General features: G+C 33.6%; 2 protein-coding genes across 5 annotated transcripts; one reads left to right on the forward strand and one right to left on the reverse strand.

Annotated features, from left to right (window-relative positions):
• The first annotated feature begins 7,546 nt into the window (after positions 1–7,546).
• Positions 7,547–12,132, forward strand: LOC116339529. Its single transcript, XM_031765465.1, has 4 exons — positions 7,547–7,915; positions 10,113–10,696; positions 10,784–11,629; positions 11,702–12,132. The coding sequence occupies exons 2-4, from the start codon at positions 10,514–10,516 to the stop codon at positions 11,873–11,875; spliced, it is 1,203 nt and encodes a 400-aa protein (XP_031621325.1). The 5' UTR covers positions 7,547–7,915; positions 10,113–10,513; the 3' UTR covers positions 11,876–12,132.
• Positions 12,133–12,141: 9 nt separating this feature from the next.
• Positions 12,142–19,268, reverse strand: LOC116339536 (cationic amino acid transporter 3). 4 transcript variants are annotated; one of them, XM_031765477.1, is made up of 9 exons: positions 19,095–19,268; positions 18,745–18,865; positions 15,261–15,547; positions 14,960–15,149; positions 14,581–14,841; positions 14,008–14,288; positions 13,830–13,888; positions 13,357–13,589; positions 12,142–13,212 (listed from the first exon to the last, which is right to left on the reverse strand). In XM_031765477.1, the coding sequence occupies exons 3-9, from the start codon at positions 15,429–15,431 to the stop codon at positions 12,539–12,541; spliced, it is 1,869 nt and encodes a 622-aa protein (XP_031621337.1). In that variant the 5' UTR covers positions 15,432–15,547; positions 18,745–18,865; positions 19,095–19,268; the 3' UTR covers positions 12,142–12,538. The 4 variants fall into 4 exon arrangements, with proteins under 4 accessions (XP_031621337.1, XP_031621345.1, XP_031621354.1 ...); XM_031765485.1 differs by lacking the exons at positions 18,745–18,865; positions 19,095–19,268 and adding an exon at positions 15,790–15,908; XM_031765494.1 differs by lacking the exons at positions 18,745–18,865; positions 19,095–19,268 and adding an exon at positions 15,761–15,870.
• Positions 19,269–19,769: the final 501 nt, after the last annotated feature.

Consider the following 19,769-nt stretch of genomic DNA (forward strand, 5'->3'; position numbering starts at 1 on the left):
AAGAGAAAGATATTTTCGGTTGTTTTTGAGAGGCAAAACGTCGAGCGGATGATGTGTTTATATGGATTGGTACAAAATGCATTGTATTTTCAGCTATTTTAACAGCTCTAAAGGGGATCCATTTATTTGTCATTTCCTCAATTTGTTTTCATGCAACGGCATGCGCGCTTCATATTATATAATAATACAAAGGCAGCAATGAAATCTCATGGCATGCACACATGTCCACCACATTCACTGTGCATAAAAGTGCATAAGAGCTTCATCTGTGCCAAATGGCTCATTTTCACATTATTTTCATGCGCTCAAATATTGAAAAAGTTTTTGGTCGTTGTTCCCACCGTCTACGAATTGTGTAAGCGAGAGCCAGTCGGTCAGCCAGTCAGCCGATCCAGACAAAACCATAAACACACAACGGCAAGCGAAATGCATATATGCCGGCTATATGAGTTCTTGACGAATAAAACAAGAGCATTTGTATCAAGCGAAAAGTGGAAAGCAGTCCATTTTAAAGCACAAAAACAACCATTACCAAATGAACAAACTTCTATCATTAACGCCATGAAAATAGTTGATTTCAAAATATGCCCAACCAAATAGATAGGAGATAGATAGAAATCGAAAGAAAATGAGTGAGAGAAAAACCGAGATAAGAAGAACGTAGAAGAAGTGGCAGTGGTGTGGCATCGTCTTGGTTTTGCAACATGCATCGTCTTCGCTTTTGGCCGAACGGTACAAGAACAAACACAGCTCATTGGTTGACGAATGGATGCATCGCCAATGAAGAGAGAAAAATAAAACAAGAACCGAGAAGTAAAGAAAAAAGAAGAGAAAAGAGAAAGAGCACACACAAAGCCAAAGAAAGCCCCAGCGCCGAAAACATAGCTTAAGTTTGTTTCAAAAGGAACATGAATTCCGACAAAAGTTCTTTTATCCGCAGTTGAAAATGCGGCAATGGCAAAACAAAAACGCAAACTAGCATTTTGTTCAGGCATAAGCGCGTTCGCGACATAGTCAACAGCAAAAAGCCGGAACACGCAAAATGCAATGCAGATATCTATTGGTGAGCGAGGAAAGAGCCTATGGACGGCATTTCGATTTTATTTCTACATCTTCTTCTGCTCACTTTTTTTTCTCAACTTGTTGTTCGTTTACTTTTTAGTGTATTGTTTTCTCTGTGCATCTTGAGAATGTTGTTAAAAAGTACACTTAAAATTCGTTCAATTCTATTTTTTTATTATGTCGCCACCAAAAGAAATCTTCTTGAGATGGAATGCCGTTTACAAAGACTCCGAATGTTTGCAATCATTTGAATTTGTCAAATAAAAAACAAATCAACAACGACAAACTTATTTCATTTCTTGAGATTTATGTTCCATTAAAATGTGAAAGTTTTTTCGTTGAAATTGTTGTGAGAATTAAATTACAGAGTATAATTTGATATGACAGAAAGATTTACGTTGAAAACTACAGAAATGCAATGATGTACTTCAAGCATTTTTAACACAATGAGCTCGTTTGTTCACAACGTAAAAAAAATCGAGCCGATTTTATCGCAGCTGATTGTAACAAAACACCATGCAAAATTTGGATAGCATGATAAAAAATACATAAGCTCTTTTTCTGCTCACAAATAGATTTATGTTTTAACTCTTCGTAATACCATGCAGTGTGTACACACTGTGCATAATATATATACATGTATATTAAGCCACCATACGTACGCATTTATATGTTTGGCATAACAAATGTAACAAATGGATTCGGCATACCGAATAACGCATTTCTATCGATAAGTGCATATTGAATGCAGCAAGCAAACGAATGAGTGAATGCAGAGAAAATAGAAAAAAGCGAGAGATAGAGATGGAGAGTGCACAAGATGGAGAGCGTTAGTGATTGAGAAAGTGTAGCCCAAAATATGCACATACTCAAACCGTAATCTACACGATGGGAATGAAATCTGTCGATTTTATGCTTTGGTCTCGTTTAGTCACTTGAAAAGAGTCGCGTGAAAACAGCAAATCCATAAACAACACGAAACAAAACCCAAAACCAAACTCGAACATGCGAAAAGTTTTGGTGTTTGTGTGTGTGTGTGTGTGCACACAGAGTTCTTGCATGGGATTTAAAACCGATTTCAATATCCTTATCATCAAATGCAATTTTACGATTCAAACAACCCGGAACAGAGAACAACAAGCAAAATAGAAAAGGCATAAAAAGAGAAAAAAGCGAAACTACCAGGGAAAATAGTGATGCGAAAAATCAGTCTGGTCATCATGATATGGCTGAATAAGAGAGTGAAATGTTTGCTTGATTTTGTTTTAATAATACAACAAAAGGCGCGCATATCCACTTTTACAAGTCATCCGAGTTGATGATATCCTAAGCAAATGAGCAAGCTAGAACATTGGTATTTAATGCCCCATTTATTCTGAATCGTGAGCTCCCAAACCGGCTGAACCGCCTCTCGTATTTCAACTTCTCAACTTATTATATCTACCATCTCACATTTTATCGGCAAAACATTCCCTGGACTTCCCGGGGATAATCTTATGCTTATGGCTTTGCTGAAAATGGCAGAAAGAAAGAGAGCGAGAGAGGGGAGGTGGATGGAAGTAAAGGAGAACAATACCTGAATACAACTAAAATGCACTTAAAATTTCGGGGGTTGTTTAACAACTTTAATCCTTGATCCAGTTGTGAAAAATATAAAACTTAACTTTTATAGATATTTTCACGTTAACACCGAACGGCATGCAATGTCAATTGTGCGTCCGTTATCTACGTCGTTTTATTTTGTGTACTGTTTATGACTTATGATAAAAATGCCATAATTTCGTGGAGTCTTTTTTCTCTTTCTTCTCCATCTTCATATGATGCGCACACAGTTCAATGAATCCATAAGAAATATTACGTGTATGTGTTTCGCGGAATTTCTTGACATTTCTCATTGTCTATGGAATTCCAATTTATGCTTGCACACTTTTCTCTTCTGTTTTTTTTTTTGTTTGTTTTTCGTTGAAAAATCCTTTCGCATTGTCTACATTTATTTTCAATCGTCTCACTATAGTGAATGTTTTTTTTCTTTTTTATATTTTTTGCACTCTTTATGTTTGATTCACAATCCTGAAAACAATTGAAAAGCTCTTTAGTGTAGCGAACATCATTTTATTTTGGTCTCCACTCATTCCGGTTCAATATGAAAGGGGCCGGGAGGAAAAAATTTCTCATTTCAAGACTCATGTATTCTCATTTCAAGAACCACAATTTTAAAATGAGAACATTTGCAGCACAAAAGAGGAGAGAGAGAGAGAGAGAGAGAAATCGTATAGAATATGAAAACCAAAACCAAGAATAAAAATTAATAACAAGAACTAAATACCAGCAACTGAACAATATAATTGATATCGGTCGCAATCTTACGAATGTGAACATTTTATGGGACATGTCAAATTCATGCGAAAAGAATGCAGCATGGAGCATTATTGAGAGAAATGAGGGAGCGAGCATCGAAATTGTTTAGACAAATGGATGAAACACACTTTAGCGGGAAAACGAGGAAAAACTCTAAAGCACAAATACACGCTCTCGACAACACATCCATATGCATTCAAACAGCTGTTTAGCATTCCGATTGTCATGGTGTGTCGATGTTTTGAGCACTGTATACACGGTGCGCATAAATTAATGGTATTTTCAGTGAAAACACATTATTTATAACGGGGGAAAAAGGAAGAAAAACGATAAAAAGCGTAAACAATAAGATGGATATTTAAGAATTGGTCTCTTTTTTTGCTCATTTTCTCTCTCTCTCTCTCTCAATCTCACATAGTATTCGGCTAAAACCGAAGAGAGAAAATCCATTTGTGTATTTTAATTCGCATGCCATTCCAAATTTCACGTAAGTGCTATTACTAGATTGTTTTGTTTTCACGGCGGTGGTGGTGATGGTGGTGTTGATGATGTTTATTTGTTTTCTTAAGTTTTTTCACATTCTGTGTTTTTTTATTTTGTTTTTCAAATGTGTTATGTGTTTGGTTATTTTTTGTGCGTCCTTTTTTATGCTTCGCTTACCATAATAAATTTCATTTGACCTCGTTCGACAAGAAATTCAACTCGCTCAGTGATATTTAAGTGTACAGTTCGTCTGTTGTTGCTTTTAACGAATCAAAAAAAGGGATGAAAAAACAACAACAAGAGCCAAAACAAAACAAAACGAAAAAAAAACTTTTTTTTCTCGAAAGGCAATCCAATAAACAGTGTGCTAAAAGTTTTGCGATCGCAATGAATTGCTATTGTTTTTAATTGCGTTTTACTTTGAATTGATTGGCATTTGCCATTGTGAATTGTGAATTATATGATTATTATATGCGTTTTAAATGGTTCATCTAATCTCTTATCTTAATAAACCGTTCGAAGGCCATTTCAATCGGTGTCGATAAAAGAGAATGATATGTCTAAATACATTCTTTCGGACAATCTAAATGTGATTTTTTTTTCTTCTATTGCTTGTTTTTGTGCCATCTACAATGGATATACGTCATGTTTTTTTGTTGTTGTTGTTGCGTTATTTAATTTGAAATAGCGCCATTCACGTGTTTAATTGCGTTGTTTCTTGAAATCAATCAAACCACATTGAATGGTATTGATATTTCTGCTCGCTTTGTGCGTCTCGACGGGAAAAAAAATATGGAATACTATAAATATGTGTTGCGTGTCCTTGTATACGGTCTCAATGCGCCATCTCTTGTTATGTTGCATAACATTCAATGAAAACAAACAAGTTGAATGTCGCATGCAACGGTTATTATTAAAACAAACGTGCTTATATGTTGATGATGGTAGTTGTTGAGCCAAAAAGCCACCTTTGAAATGAATTTCATAATTTTGTTAGGAAATCTATGTAAATTACAGTGAACCAAATATGCATTGTTGCCAAAGTTTGCCTCTAACACTGTCCAATTTTCACTCTGATGCATTTATTTGGCACTTTTAATAGCGGTACATGACATCGTTGTATGCGTGACATTGAAACTACGTTTCGGACCAGTCAGATTTGAACTTGAAAATTGGCGAAAGACAGCGTTGGAAGAACGCATTGCAACGTTGGAAATTGCCAGTTTAGTTATTAATTTGCAACTCTCACTTATAATAAAATTGTCATGTGCATTTTCAGTTGCTATCAATAAACATTGAATTTCAACTTAATCGTTTCTGTGTCGCTTTCGATTGATAGAGAATTTGTTTCAATTTTTTTTTTTTATTCAAGTTTAAGTATTGGATAACAACGAAATGGATAACGATTAACCGAGAAATTATACAGGCAAAATGCGATTTATAAAAAGAAAAAAGTGCGTGTGAAACGTATATGCGCTGATGGCATTGAACTTTACGGTGTGTGTGCAAAATTCTGAGCGAGAAAAAAAGCTAAGGAAAAACGGCAAAAAAAAACAGTATATTAAATGTGAGCGAATGGGTGCCATTTCCTTTTCATCGCTCTCGCATCTCCGCATGCAGCTATTTTTAATCGAACGATTGTAGAGCCACATAGATAAACTAAAAAAAGACACATTAAATACAAGTTCTTGTTGTTTTGAGGATTTCTTTTTTCCAATTTTTATGATATATTAGATTTTTTGTTTGATCAAGAAATTACGTGACAAACAAATAAATGTCCTTCATCCAAACCAATTTTTTGTTCCTTCTTTTTCTATCGTTCGAAAATTTTTGCCACCTTTTTTTTGCAAACAAATGCAATTCTTTTCTTGAATTTTTTTTTTATTTTATAAATTGTGATCTCTTAATTTTCCATCAATATTTGTTTAAATAATAGCATTTATTCCATTTTTCCAGACAAAGTTCAAATCGATCGAGGTTTGGGTATCACAGGAGCAAATTGACATACATAATCGACAATAATAATCAGCATGGGAATTGTGTAAATCAAATATTATAAAATAAAAAAAAAAGAAATCACCCGACTAAAACATGCTACAATTATCAATTGACAGTCGTAAAACGTGCATGTCAATCCATATTGATAAGCCATATCAAATGACAAAAACAACAATGAACATTTCAAAACAACAACAATATCAAATAGACAAAGTACATGTCATAAGTGCTAAATTTTATTTTGATTGGTAGATTTTTAGTGCGACATCATTTTTTTTCTGTTTTTGTTTTATAGATGTGTGAAGTGTGTAAATATAATTAAAGAGAATCCAAAATAACTCAATTGCCCGTTCACCAATCAAACATTTTATTTCGTCGTTTTCTTTTTTTTAAATTATTGCTGCCGTTTGTGACGTGTCAAGTGGTAATTCAAAATCTGAAAGGGTCAATTTTTTTTGCGGTTCGTCAAAATGGTTTCGCAATGATGTTTGTTCGGGAAATAAAAGTTAGAATGAAGTCGATAGGTACAAGTAAATTTATCAATTCAAAGACTATTGACGAACATTTCGACGATTGGATTATCGCATGATCATTATCGGCTAAATTTCATTTCCAGCCTTTTCGCTACAATTCCACAAATTTCGTTTAATTTATTTTTCTCGTTCTCTGTCTCTCAACCATATATATCCGTTTTCTGTTCTTTTTGCACCTGTTTTTTGTTTTCTTCTTTGTCCTAATCTCAAATCAAAGTACATTATCGGAAGTCAATATGTGCGCCCATAAAATTCCAATGTGTCCATTTATATGTTTGGAATTTTTTCCCCGAAGAAAGTAATAACCATAAAAAACAACTTTTGAAAGGCACAGTTAAATAAGTTAGAGAAGTGTACGCATTTGTTTTCATGTGTGTGCAATTGGTTTGTTTAAAATTGCTACTACTAATACAATGCCAGTATAAAAACATGCAGTGATATCGACAAGAGAAAAATAAACAAATGAATCGAGTAACAAATAAACAAACGAAATAGAAAAAAGTTCATCGGTTAAATAGAGAGACAGTGTACATGCAAACGAAGGAAAGAAAAAAACAATTACGATCAACCAGCAATAGACGACTACATACATAATGACGAAAATATAAAGAAGAAACATAGAAGAAAAAAACAACAACAAGGTTTCGAAGCGATAACATCTGAACAATTTTAATACATTTATTGGCTGTTTGGTTTGTGTGTACTTTAATTGGTGTGTACATTTCTGTATGAACAAAAACATACTTGAAAAAAAAAAACTAATAAAAACAACAAGAACAACACACACTTTTACATGAGCAGTTGTTTTCAAATACACACAAAAAGCATGTGTGCGTCGCATTGCTACATCACGCTCTATGTATATATATTCGAGCAATAGTACTGGCACAGTCAGTCATTCGTCAAATAGATTTTCGAAGCGATACTTCATCGACACGAGCAGTCTGCAGCTAGCAGCAGTGCATTAAACATCGTACATAGCAAAAACAACATACACAAGTTGTTAGTATTTTTATTCAATATTCGATTTTTTTCTCCTTTTTTTATTTTGGAGAAAGGGAGGAGGTTTTTTTTTAAATCTAAATAGCAATTACATTCCGTTTTTGATCTATTATTATTTTTTTCTGTTGAATTTTGTTTTTTTATTTCGAATCAAGTTTGATCGTTAATTTTTGAATAGAGTCCTGAATCTCTATTTTTAGATTTATTTTAATTTTTTTTTCTCTTTAGTTTATTTTTTTTTTAGTTTATTTTTTTTGGGGGATTTTTGTTTTATATTTTTGTGTTGATTATTTGGGTATTCAATCGCGAGAGAGAAAAAAAAGAAACCTAAAGAAATCGTACAAAGAAACAAATCAACCAACTTAACCGAGGAGGTATAAACAAACAATTCAACATTTTTTCGTCAACGGAAGAGCATTCAACACAACACACAATACAAGACACAAATATTTGGTCATTGGGAGCTATTCGTTGTATGGGTAAGTAAAGTTCAACATTTTTCATTGTATTTCAGTTCCATAAGTTGTTTCACATATGTTCGATAATCACATTGAAGTAGGGAAGAAAACCAATATTTTGTAGATAGATAGAGGCCATTTTTGAACTCAAAACCAGCAACCATGTTTCGACTTCCGATGAAATTCATTGAATCGAGTCAGCTGTTTCAAATTATTTTCATTCATATGTTCGGCGAATTGAATTGGCATACACACTCATTTTGTTCGGCGCACATATGTGGGCATAACAATTTGGAATTCAGAAACATCACATCAGTGTGTATAGGATGTTCAACTCCGGCCAAAGAAATAATAAAAAAAATCAAATCAAATGCCACAACGTCAGAATATCATACACATACACAGACAGTGTGCGCTCCTTTTTCATTCGCTTTCCTTCCCATTCGAATTTCACAAGTCAACGAAATTTGAAGAACGAACGACCCAATGCGAACGTTGAAACAATATATATATAAAGAGCTGAGAGTCGAATACATTCATGATTCAAATCGGATGACTCATTACCGATCTTCATTGTTATCGCTAATACGTTTACATCACATTTTCGTTTATATTTTAATGTATGCATGCCACAGTGCTACAATAACTGATTGAAATGGGTCACAATTGAAAGAAAAATTATTATTTCTATCTGTCGTAATATTCTTCTTTTATATTCTCCCTCCTCGGAAACTATACAGATAAAAGTAAAATTTTCGAATTGCGTGTCAGAGAACGGTGGTATTTTGTAGTATTTTTCATTCTCGTTTTCCGTATATTACATTTCGGTTTTGGGGGCAAGTCACCATTAATTGGTATGATATCAATTGTCCCAAATAAAATAAAATGTGAAAGAAGAAGCGACCGCTTGCGAAGCTCATTCACGTTTTGCTACCACGTTGAAAAAAAACTTGCCGCTAAATGATGTATGGTCACGTTTTGAATTGTTTCTAGTGCCACTTGTTGAGCATGGAAAATATCCATTCGTGTCGAGGTCTTGTTCTCTTATTTCGAGTAGTTTTTCCACGTTTTTCAAAACGCGCACACGCGCACCGCAAACCATTCGCCTTCGTAAACACTATATTCGTAACCTGATCAATTCACTATCCATTTTGTATATCACTTGTATTTTACATGACGCAAATCGAATGCGAAGATTTCCAAGAATTGCACTTTCAAAATATACGTATATATATAGCATTTGCGTAATTCCTTACGAATTTTCATTGGATCGTACATTCAATTCGATTAGACATCGTTGTCGAATGGTTGGGTTTTTTATAGGCGCGAAAAAAAACATGTTCTGAGTAATGTATACACACAAAAAAAATGCCAAGAAGAACAACAACATAAAACTATTTTTGCGCATTAATACACTTGTGATGTCATGTTAAAATGGGCTATACGTCTCTTTAGCTTCATTAAAATTTATTTCGAAGCGAAAATTGACCATGACTAAAAACACCGTGCATCTCATGCAAAAGTGCATTTGAATTTGGGACTGTTGCCAAATGTAATGTGCAATTTTCGATTTTCTTGAAACACTTTCAATTTTATGCATTTGGCTTTTTTTGATTCGTACTCATGTTTTGAACATGAAAAGTAACGAATTTGTAAGTAGAAAGTTAGATTGTATCGTCATCATGAACATATCGAATGTAGTCATTTTTATTATCTATTGTTGCGAAGCACACATTTATCATCACTTTGGAATGGCATTCAAATGATATATCAATAAAACCTTCAGAATTCACCAGAGAGTTGATAAGAATAAACGCAACGCACACACACACACACACATACTAAATACGTAAAACATAAAAAAATCGGTGTCAACGTCAATAGATTGCTATATAATTCGTCGTTTGTCGCGTGCGACTGACTAATTTCTCTTGGTTATACGCGTTCGCACGGAATTAACACTTGAGTTAGTGGTTGACGCTGTATGTGTGTGTGTGTGCGTGCCATAAATCGAAAGGTGGTGTGTAAAGTGTCGTCGTTTCTTTATCCATTTAATGACCTAAACTTAATCTTTGCATGAAAGATTGATGACTCAATTTTATTTTTATACAACATAATCCATTAGCGTTAACATAAAACACAAAAAAAAAGTAATTGACATATGTCTGATATTAATTTTTTTTTTCTAATTTTTATTTGTTCATTCGTTTTTTTTTAGATCGTGAAAAAAGATCAGTCAATAGTGGAGACGAGCCTGGCCAAAATCAGGCCTTGTTTGATCCAAGTGGCTTTGCAGCCGCACTCACAATAACGGAATCGAGCACAAGTAATAATGGCGGTTACGTACCAACGGTTGGACGATGGGGCAGCGAATGGCCAAGTTGACTCGCCGATGCGAGCTTCGGTGAACAATTACGGCTAAGCTACAGAACTCAGCCATATGATGGTGTCTGCTGTAACCAATTGGCATCAAGCCCAATTGCACTGACTCGTTCAAATTCGACAACAGCGACGACGACATCGATATCGAAATGGCCATTGTTGCAACAGCAACAATCGAAGCCAGCAACGAATCAACAACGGTGTCGCGTGAATGTGGTTGGTGCAAAGGCCGATGATATGGTCACCGCAGACGATTTAGCCAATCAGCTGCAGTTCTTACTCAAAACGAAATGGACTCTTGACAAGGATACATATAATTCGGAAGCGTTTGATCAGTGTGAGGGTGCTTGGCCTATTTCTCACCCATTACCATTTCCAATGTGGTCAAATAATATCAAACAACCATTTAACGTTGAAAACGTAAGTAAAACATGTCGATGCACTCAAAACAATAAATATTCCAACCAACGAAGGCCGTTATTCATTTATTTATTCGTTTATTTACAGATTTGGCAATATGAAGATCTAGTTGCGCTGATCGATGTGATAGTGCATCGATTATTGGAGGAAACACATTACAATACGGTCAATAATTTTGTGGATTTTTATAAATCATTCAAGCGCTCCGGGGCAAACGATTTGCGTACATTTTTCCAATCATATACACCTCCAATCAATCGTCGTGATCACATGTGCGTCAGTTTGGCGATGGAGGTGGTGTCACGCATTTGTGAGGTTTGCCCCCAACTGAGCGACCATTTGTATTTGGTATCATGCGAAGAAGCTGTTGAATCAATTCAACAGTACATTTTAAATTGCAAACAGCTTGGCATCGATAGTGCCATATATAATTTGGAAAAGGAACATTCATTGGTTGCAATGCGAATCACTGTTGCGGGACGTGAAGGTATGATGGTATTGGATCCAGGATATCATGTTGCACGCGCTGTTACCGTAATGAAAGATCAATGCTATCCGCACACCGGCTGGTTCATTCAATCACAAGAGCCACATTTGAAACGTGAATACTGCTACAAATTCAATAATTTTAATGATGAATTCATTGAATGGGGAGAACGAACCACCCGTGGCGATCAACAAAATCATGAGATCTCGTTAATTTACGTGAAACGACCATATCGTACAGCAATCGATGTAACGGTGCGACGTAATTTGGTATACAATTTTCGATCGTTGTTGTCACGTGATGCAAAAGGTCGTGTGGTTTCTGGTATCTATTTTCCGGTTGCAAAAGATGGTGGCGATTCAACGCTCACTCTCTTCTACGATGGTTCGAACGGACAAAGCATCAAAATCAAATCCAAATTCACGGCATTCGCCGATGAACAAAAGGTAATAAAATTATTTGATTTTTTCTTTTCATTTGTAAATCAAATCTCATTATATTTTTCCATTTTCTTGCAGATTCCTGATACCATGATGAATCATTTGGAAAATTTATCGATCCAGATACGATTAACCAAACAAGAATTGTGCGCTCTGCTGAAACAATTATGTGAAACTGTATCGGACCGTGACTTCATTAAGCAATTGCTTACAATTAATGATCACATCACCGCTATATCAGCTGATAATTAAACGTTTTATTCTTCGGATTCCTATTTTCCGTTTCTTCTTGTCCTAAAATACGATTACCCGTAGTCTAACTCTAAATTCAGATTAGATGCAAAGTTAAAAAGTGCTTCAAAATGCTATCACTTTATTCAAAACAACAAATTTTAAACTAACCTCCTTGCAAACAACAAAAACGACAACAACAACAACAACAATCTAATGCTATCAGCGTGTCAAATGTAAAATCCAATTCAAGTCCAAAATAAAAATATAAAAACAAACCGTACGACTTTTATTTTCTTTAAAACCAGTTTGATAAAAATTTATTGAATTTTGTTCACATTTTAAATGCCTTAAATTTTCTCAGTTGAAATAGGATTTAAAAAAAAAATTATTTTGTTCCCTTAAAAAAAGATTAAATCTTACAGAAAGCTTATAAAAATGTCCCTGTTTCTTAACAGTGTTAATAACAATTGCACTCGTTTTATAATTTGGAGCATCAATCTCACAAATCCTAAATTTAACCAAGGAACATCACAAAATAAAAACAAAATAACACAATGTAGTTAAAAACAATAACAAACAAACAAAAAATCATCAAATTAGCTACTCTATTTTTATATGTGCATGGAATGAATGTATATGTTTCAATCTCGCGTATCATAAAATTTAGTTTGTGTTGGTGGCCTATTGATGACTCAATTGAACGGTGCTGCCAGTGGTGAAATCAATGTTTGCATTGTTCAAATCGTCGATGCTTTGCATTGTGTGCGCGGCAACCGGTCGTCCATAGCATTTGCCTTCGAATGCGTGTTTTCCATTTTGGCCATGTTCACTTAACTCCAATTTTTCTCGGCTTCCTTCAATCGATTGTCGTATGCCATATGTAAAATAGATTATATAACCGATTGTAATCCAAACGGCAAAACGAATCCATGTATTTATATCGAGTTGAAACATTAAATATAAATTCATGAATATGGAAAGCATTGGCAAAAATGGTACGGCCGGCACTTTGAAACTTAAATCACAGTCAAATTTCGGTTGACGTAAAATCACGATAAAGAATAATATCATTGTTGCACCAACTACCATTAAACAAATATGAATTGGTGAAAATAGTTCCCAATTTGCATCGATCAGCAGACAAAAAATCGCTGTTGACAGCGAAAACAAAACAACCGTCATCTTTGTTATGTTCGATGATAGTGAATTTGGTCGCTTTAAAAAATTCAAATTAAACACTTGTCGTAGAATTTGTGACAACGTTGATGGTGTCTTATTTATATATGAAGTGTTGTCTTCTTGATAGCGCAACACAAGAATACAAACAGCTACTATTGTATAGGCCATTAATGTTCCTGAAAAAGAAATAATAAAAAAAAAAAACAAAAATTCATAAATTTATTATTGGATACTCAATTATACTCAATTCAGAGTATTATTTTATAATAAAATTGATAAATTATTGAATAATAATGGTTATAATTGAAAATCAATTTTACCTATTGACATCATATCAATTAATTGATGCAAATCAAAAATGAGTGCCATCACAGCCGCAACACAGCCAGATATTAATGTTGCATTCAATGGGGTTTTTGTGCGTACATTAACACGCTTAAATACACTGTACAATAATCCATCCGAAGACATGGCATACAAAACACGCGGCAACGGAAACATAGCACCCAATAAACTCGTACACAATGCAAACACAGCACCAACTGATACAATCCTTTTGGGAGAAACAATGCAAGTTATTAATGGATTTTAAATTGTTTGTTTAGATATGAAAATTCAATGATTTCATTGACTGATTGATTTTAATCGAAAACTTATTGTTCATGATTTTTGGTTGATTAATCTTTTTCACATTCAAATGAATAAGAATTTCGCATGAAACTGTGAAATTTTGAATTCTTGATAAAGTTTAAGCCGAAAAAGGTAAAAAAAGAAATAAATAAAAAACCACTACCATTTAATTTCGATCCATCCTATTTGCTCGTATACATGAGGGAATGGTGCGTCGGGATTCTGGAAAATTTAAATTAAACCAAATTGAGGTACATCATTTCGATTTGAATAGATGATATTAAAATTGGAGAATTTTGTGCAGCCAAATAATACAAAATATTGATAAAGTTTAATCAAACCTGTAAATAGTATGGCCACATCATGGTAAGAACGGTAGATACGCCAAAGTATGACAAAAATATGATGATAAGCGATAAAACGATTGACAACGGTATATTTCTCTTGGGATTTTGCGCCTCTTCACCGGTTGTCGCCAGACAGTCAAACCCAACGAAACCGTAAAAGCATTTTGCAGCACCTGCCATCACACCGGCGATTCCGTATGGCATAAAACCGCCTTCGCCACCCCGAACACCGTCCGGTATATCTTCTTTTCGTATCGACCAATTTGCTGGATCAGCTGAAATTTGTATACGCACACACACACACACACAATATTTTGTTTAATACATTGATTTGAATATAAATTAGTTTGTAAGAATGTTCTTTCATTCATTTTCATCCGTCGGTAGCAGGGATTTTGACATTTCAAAAAAGAAAACCGAAATGTTTATAACTGTTTGGCAGCCGCCAATTTAATTATTATTGATTACGAAAATGACGATGGCATCCTCGTCATCATCGTCGAATAAATAGTAAAACATTTGTTTCAATTCAAATATTCTGTCATAAATGATTAAGAATAAACTTACATTTCATCGCCCCAGATGCGATAACAAGAACGACAGTTGCCAAATTGATTGTGGTGAAGATATTATTCAAAATGCTGGATTCTTTAACGCCAACGGAAAGTAAAATGGCTAGCATGAGCACGACGATAAACGAAAAGAAATCCGGATACGATGCCAAAAAGCCAACGTTCATCGGTATTAAATCACGAAATAATTTTGACATTTGATTATCGATCAAAGCATCCAAATACACCGATAAGCCTCGTGCCACACTTGATGTTCCTTTGGGAGAAACAAACATTCAACATTTGATTATAAATTATGTAAGAAAAGTTAACAACATTGAGGTGCGAACATTTCACAAAGAAATTGTATTTCCATACAAATCATACTTTCTTACCGATAATATATTCCAGAATCAAATTCCATCCGATGGTGAACGCGAGAAATTCACCAACACTTACATATGTATACACATATGCTGAGCCTGCTTTCGGCACCCTAGAAGCAAATTCGGCATAACAAATCGCAGCTATTCCTGATGCAATAGCGGCTATTAAAAACGATATTGTGACTGCTGGTCCAGCTTCCTTGAATACACCAGCAACATTATGAAGAATGAAATGTCATTGCCAATGCGAAAAAAAAGAGAAATGGTATGGAGAGAACGAAAGATAAATAAAAAACATGTGGAAACTTACATTGTACGCCACACTGCCGGCCAAAACATAAACGCCCAAGCCCAGTGTACTTCCAACACCGAGTGCCGTCAAATCAAATAAATTCAAAACTCTGGCCAATTGTGTGTCACCATCGTCGTTGTCGGATATTTGTTTACGTCGTTTTACGGCTTGCCAACACCCGTTCATCATCGTGATTTGTTCGCTGCGTGTTTGTTGTTGTTACTAATTTTTTTTGTACGTTTATTTTCCTAACTTATCCAGGAATTTTATTCTCGTTGTTGAACTTTATGAACGGGTTTTTCTTGCTAAAATTAATCGGTTACTATATAAATTTACAACCGAAATATGCATATAAATGTGATTAACATTTAAAATGAAAAAAAAAAACTCGCACTCAGACAACAACCTGTACTTTTACAAACTATAACACAAATATTATGTGCGATATGACATTTAGAATAAATTTTTTGCGCTTTGTGCGTTTGAAACAAAAAGAGAAAAAGAAACAAAAAACACACACAAACACCGCAATCGTGCTTGATTTTACCGCTTTTTTAAAAATTGAATTCCAAACGAATGTCATGCCCATGCAGTGACATCGTGCATGAACAACAGACAGAGAGTAAGAAAAAAAATGCGCTTCACTTTGTTGCACGCACAATAAGGTACCGATATTTCGAGAGGTCGATAAAACATTACAATTTGCTTGCTTATGCCAAATTACAAGTAAACCAATTGGGATTTCATATGAATTTAATGATGGATGTTAAAGACTTTGGCGCTCATAAACAAAACGATTTAAAAATGATGTGACAGTCACAGCTACAATGACAACAGAAGCGGTGGTATATATATATATATGTGTGTAACACATTTTGTACCCTTTGGCTGTCAAATAGCCACATAGACGAAATCATTTCGAAATGTGCATAACGTACAATCAGCAGCTGTCGTATTCAAAACAATACATCTAATTAGAATGAAAGTACAGAAAAAAACCGTAAAACAAACATTGTCTCGACTTTTTTTGCACCCCAAAGATAAAGATAACAGTCCGTAACAGTCTGGTGACTTAAAGAATTTCAAATTTGTTTTAATGTCAAACAATCTACTTTCTTAAATTAACCGTGTAAATGTAGATTCGAGTTTAACACACAATTGCATCTACTTGTTGCACTTAATTTATTTTGTTATTTAATTATATTTTGTAGTTATTTATTATGCGGAAATGAAAAAAAGTGCATTTTTCACCGATAAATGAAACACACGAACATCTGTCATTTATTTTCTCATATCTAAATTGCAAAAAATGCTAAATCACTCATTTAGCAAATTGGATTTAATATGGATGAGCATTTTTTTTTTAAATCGAGGTGGTGTTTGGAATGTTATTGATCTTGAAATATTTTGTGTGACGAAAGTTGATTTGATTGGTAATATTATATAGATTTACAGATGCCATTTACAAATATGCAAATAGATTTTAACAATCAATTTTTTTCGCCTCCTTTGGCTATTTATATCTTATCATTATCAATACGTAAAATTTATCAAAGTTCGAAGTGTGTGAGAGAGAGAGAGAGTGTGTGAGAGAGAAAAAACAATGATGAGTGTTCTTTTTGTGATGCAAATTGGCCGTGATCTGCAATTCAAATTGTTCAATAACAAAATTCTCTTTTTGTTGAGTAAAAAAATGAGCTTCCATTTAGAGGTTAATAGATGTGGGACACGTAAAAATCTCATATACCGAGTAACGAACAATTATTTATTGAAATGCAAGTGTCTAATCACTTGGCAATTTGATAATCATAACTACAAACCAAATTAAGGCAATTTCATGCAACATTTGAAAAGAATCTAATGAATTTTATGCGCGCAAACGTGACAGATTTTTTTTTTCTAAATAAAATTACTAAAAATGTAGAAAAAAGTAAGTTTAATAATTGGCTCATTTAAAATCACTAATTTTAGCTTATCTTTATCACAATGTAAACAAAAGCCATGCCATTGATGATAATGTGCAGTACTAGTACAACAAAAATTATCCCTCCAAAAAAAACTTTTTTTCAGTGCTGGAAATGTTACAGTTAAAATTATAACTGACCTTCATAATAATGCAAACAAATAAAAAAAGAAATAATGGAAATTGACTAAATGTTGAGAATAAACATACTGACAATATGATCGTGATCGGCTGTCACAACCACAATGTATAACAATTTCGAATTATTCGATTTTTTTTCGCAACTGATTTCGTTTTTTTTTATACAAATATCTGTTTTATCTCTTTTTTGTGTTGCTACTACAACTAAATCAAAATAAGATACTTAAATTGTTCACGATTCATGGTCAACAACAATGTAACTTGGTTTGTTGTGTTTGTGTATGATTTTTTTTAAATTATAATCGCCGCCGCATAGACACTATAGTCGTTGCACAACAATTTTGAGTGTTCGTTTTTTTTTATATGAAAATAAAACAATTTTGGGGACATCAAGTTGAAATTTAAAAAAGACGATACTAACGATAAAAAGTAATATTAATGGAGGAAAAAAATTTTTTTGATTTTGATTGAGTGCGACAAATGGGGTTACCGATGATATTTCAGTAGATTTCAGCTAATACATTGGCATTTCAATCCATTCTGTCTCTTTCTCATTCAATTAACACAAACAATCTCACTAATTACACCAATATATTTGGCATCATATTTACATTTGAACTTTACGCAATACTCATATTTTTTTTCATTCACTCTCGGTGCCATTTATTGCAAATTTAATCTATGTGACATGGTCCGTTTGTGCCAAATCACGATGCCGATTTGATAGCTTTTAGAGCTTACCAAATAAGTACTTTAAACGAACAGGTACACTACTCGTGGTAATCAATATTTTTTTCTCTCTTTGACAAACACACACTCACACTTGCATGCGTACTTGATTCTTCATATTCAAGGGGAGATCCCAATTCAAGTTGCAGACTTTTATTACCTGAACAATCATTATAACGAAAATTTGTGTTTTTTTTACTCAATTGTTGATTAAATAATTACGAACAGTATTTTTTTGTAGATAACACACTTGAATATGTAGAATAAATTCAGATCCAATTCGACCTTTTTCACGCTTTGAATACTAATTGAAATTATCTTGAAAATTATTGATAGTTGACAGTTGAATATGGTATTTTCGAAAACGTGGTATTTTGCAATACATCACTTAAGCCATCAAATATTCAAAACTTATTTAAAATAATAAACACACTTATTTTCTTGGTTTTTTTTTGTAATTTCCATTGTAATTGATGATTGTAAATGAGCGCATGCAATTTGCTAATTATTTTCGGTATATGAGAAATTCTCGAATGAAAAAACTATGCACACACAAATCGTTTATTATTACTTGAAAATATTCACATCGAAAACAATTACATTTTCAATAAAGAAAGGAAACAAAATTGATCGTTAAAAAATGAAGAGAAAATGATCACATTTGCTTACATAGATAATCACTGTTGTGGTTCTGATGATTATCGTTTGAATAATGATGGTCAGTACTGACTTAAATTTGCAATCGGATGCTTGTTAATATAATCCATATATGTAAAGTTGATTGCTGCTCCTGTGTGCACGTACAAGTTGAAGTTCAAATTAAAGTCAATAATACCAAGCTTTCTTTTTTTTATTTTTATTTTTATTTTTATTTTTTTTGCGTATTGAAAATGTGAAACACAACAAATGACATTCAAAAAATATCTGTTGATGCAATCAACATTTCAATTGACAAACTGGTTTAAGAAAAAACTTCGCAAAAACACTAAATTTTTAACATAGACTATTTTGAATCTCACCAATAGAATGGTGTATGCAACACTGCAATGAAATTTAATTTGAAAATTTCAATATCAATTATCGAACAAATGCAATTCAACGTATCGTTATCGGTCAATACGTCGAATACAAAGACACAACAAACGAACGGGAGAGAGAAAAAAAACAGCGGGAAAATACGTCGTTCTCATCAGATAAATAACTGACGATTGAAGAAAAAATTTGTCGATGGATATTTTATATTTTATTCATGTGGAAGCTTATTGTGGCTACTGTAAACGTACAGTTTTATTTTTGTTGTATGTGGTCATGCAATAGATTTGATATTTTTTTTGTTCGTTGCTATTTATTTTTGTTTTTTGCATAAAAAGCACACGCTTCATATGGTTGTGCTTGTGATAAACCGAGAAATATTCGTACGTTGATTACTTATTATTCAGCATTCATTGTTTACCTGTCTGCTTCTGTCTCATTTTTGAATTGGCACCGTCTCTTTTCCATTTTGCAATCGGTCGTCCACTTGCGTATATAGGCAGCTAATTATGTAGTTATAAACATTGCTAATTAAAGAAGCCGAAGCAAATGACGAGAAACAGTGGGAGGGAGGGAGAGAGAGAGATTGGATAATTCTATGTCGGCAATGATGATGATAATTTTGTGTGTAGACAATTTCAAGTATCAATCGGGGAGCATAG

Source organism: Contarinia nasturtii, unplaced genomic scaffold (assembly GCF_009176525.2).
Source record: "Contarinia nasturtii isolate CC-2019 unplaced genomic scaffold, AAFC_CNas_1.1 Cnas_scaffold_129, whole genome shotgun sequence".
Lineage (NCBI taxonomy): Eukaryota > Metazoa > Arthropoda > Insecta > Diptera > Cecidomyiidae > Contarinia > Contarinia nasturtii.

What these genes read in the sequence shown, in the direction of transcription:
- LOC116339529 (XM_031765465.1), top strand. Translation starts at nt 10,514, where the DNA reads ATGGTCACCGCAGACGATTTAGCCAATCAGCTGCAGTTCTTACTCAAA. An exon ending in AACCATTTAACGTTGAAAAC is followed by an intron (nt 10,697 to 10,783) that starts GTAAGTAAAACA and finishes GTTTATTTACAG; the next exon opens with ATTTGGCAATATGAAGATCT. An exon ending in CATTCGCCGATGAACAAAAG is followed by an intron (nt 11,630 to 11,701) that starts GTAATAAAATTA and finishes ATTTTCTTGCAG; the next exon opens with ATTCCTGATACCATGATGAA.
- LOC116339536 (XM_031765477.1), bottom strand. Translation starts at nt 15,431, where the DNA reads ATGATGAACGGGTGTTGGCAAGCCGTAAAACGACGTAAACAAATATCC. An exon ending in GGATGGATCGAAATTAAATG is followed by an intron (nt 13,590 to 13,829) that starts GTAGTGGTTTTT and finishes TTCTCCCAAAAG; the next exon opens with GATTGTATCAGTTGGTGCTG. An exon ending in AATTGATATGATGTCAATAG is followed by an intron (nt 13,213 to 13,356) that starts GTAAAATTGATT and finishes TTTCTTTTTCAG; the next exon opens with GAACATTAATGGCCTATACA.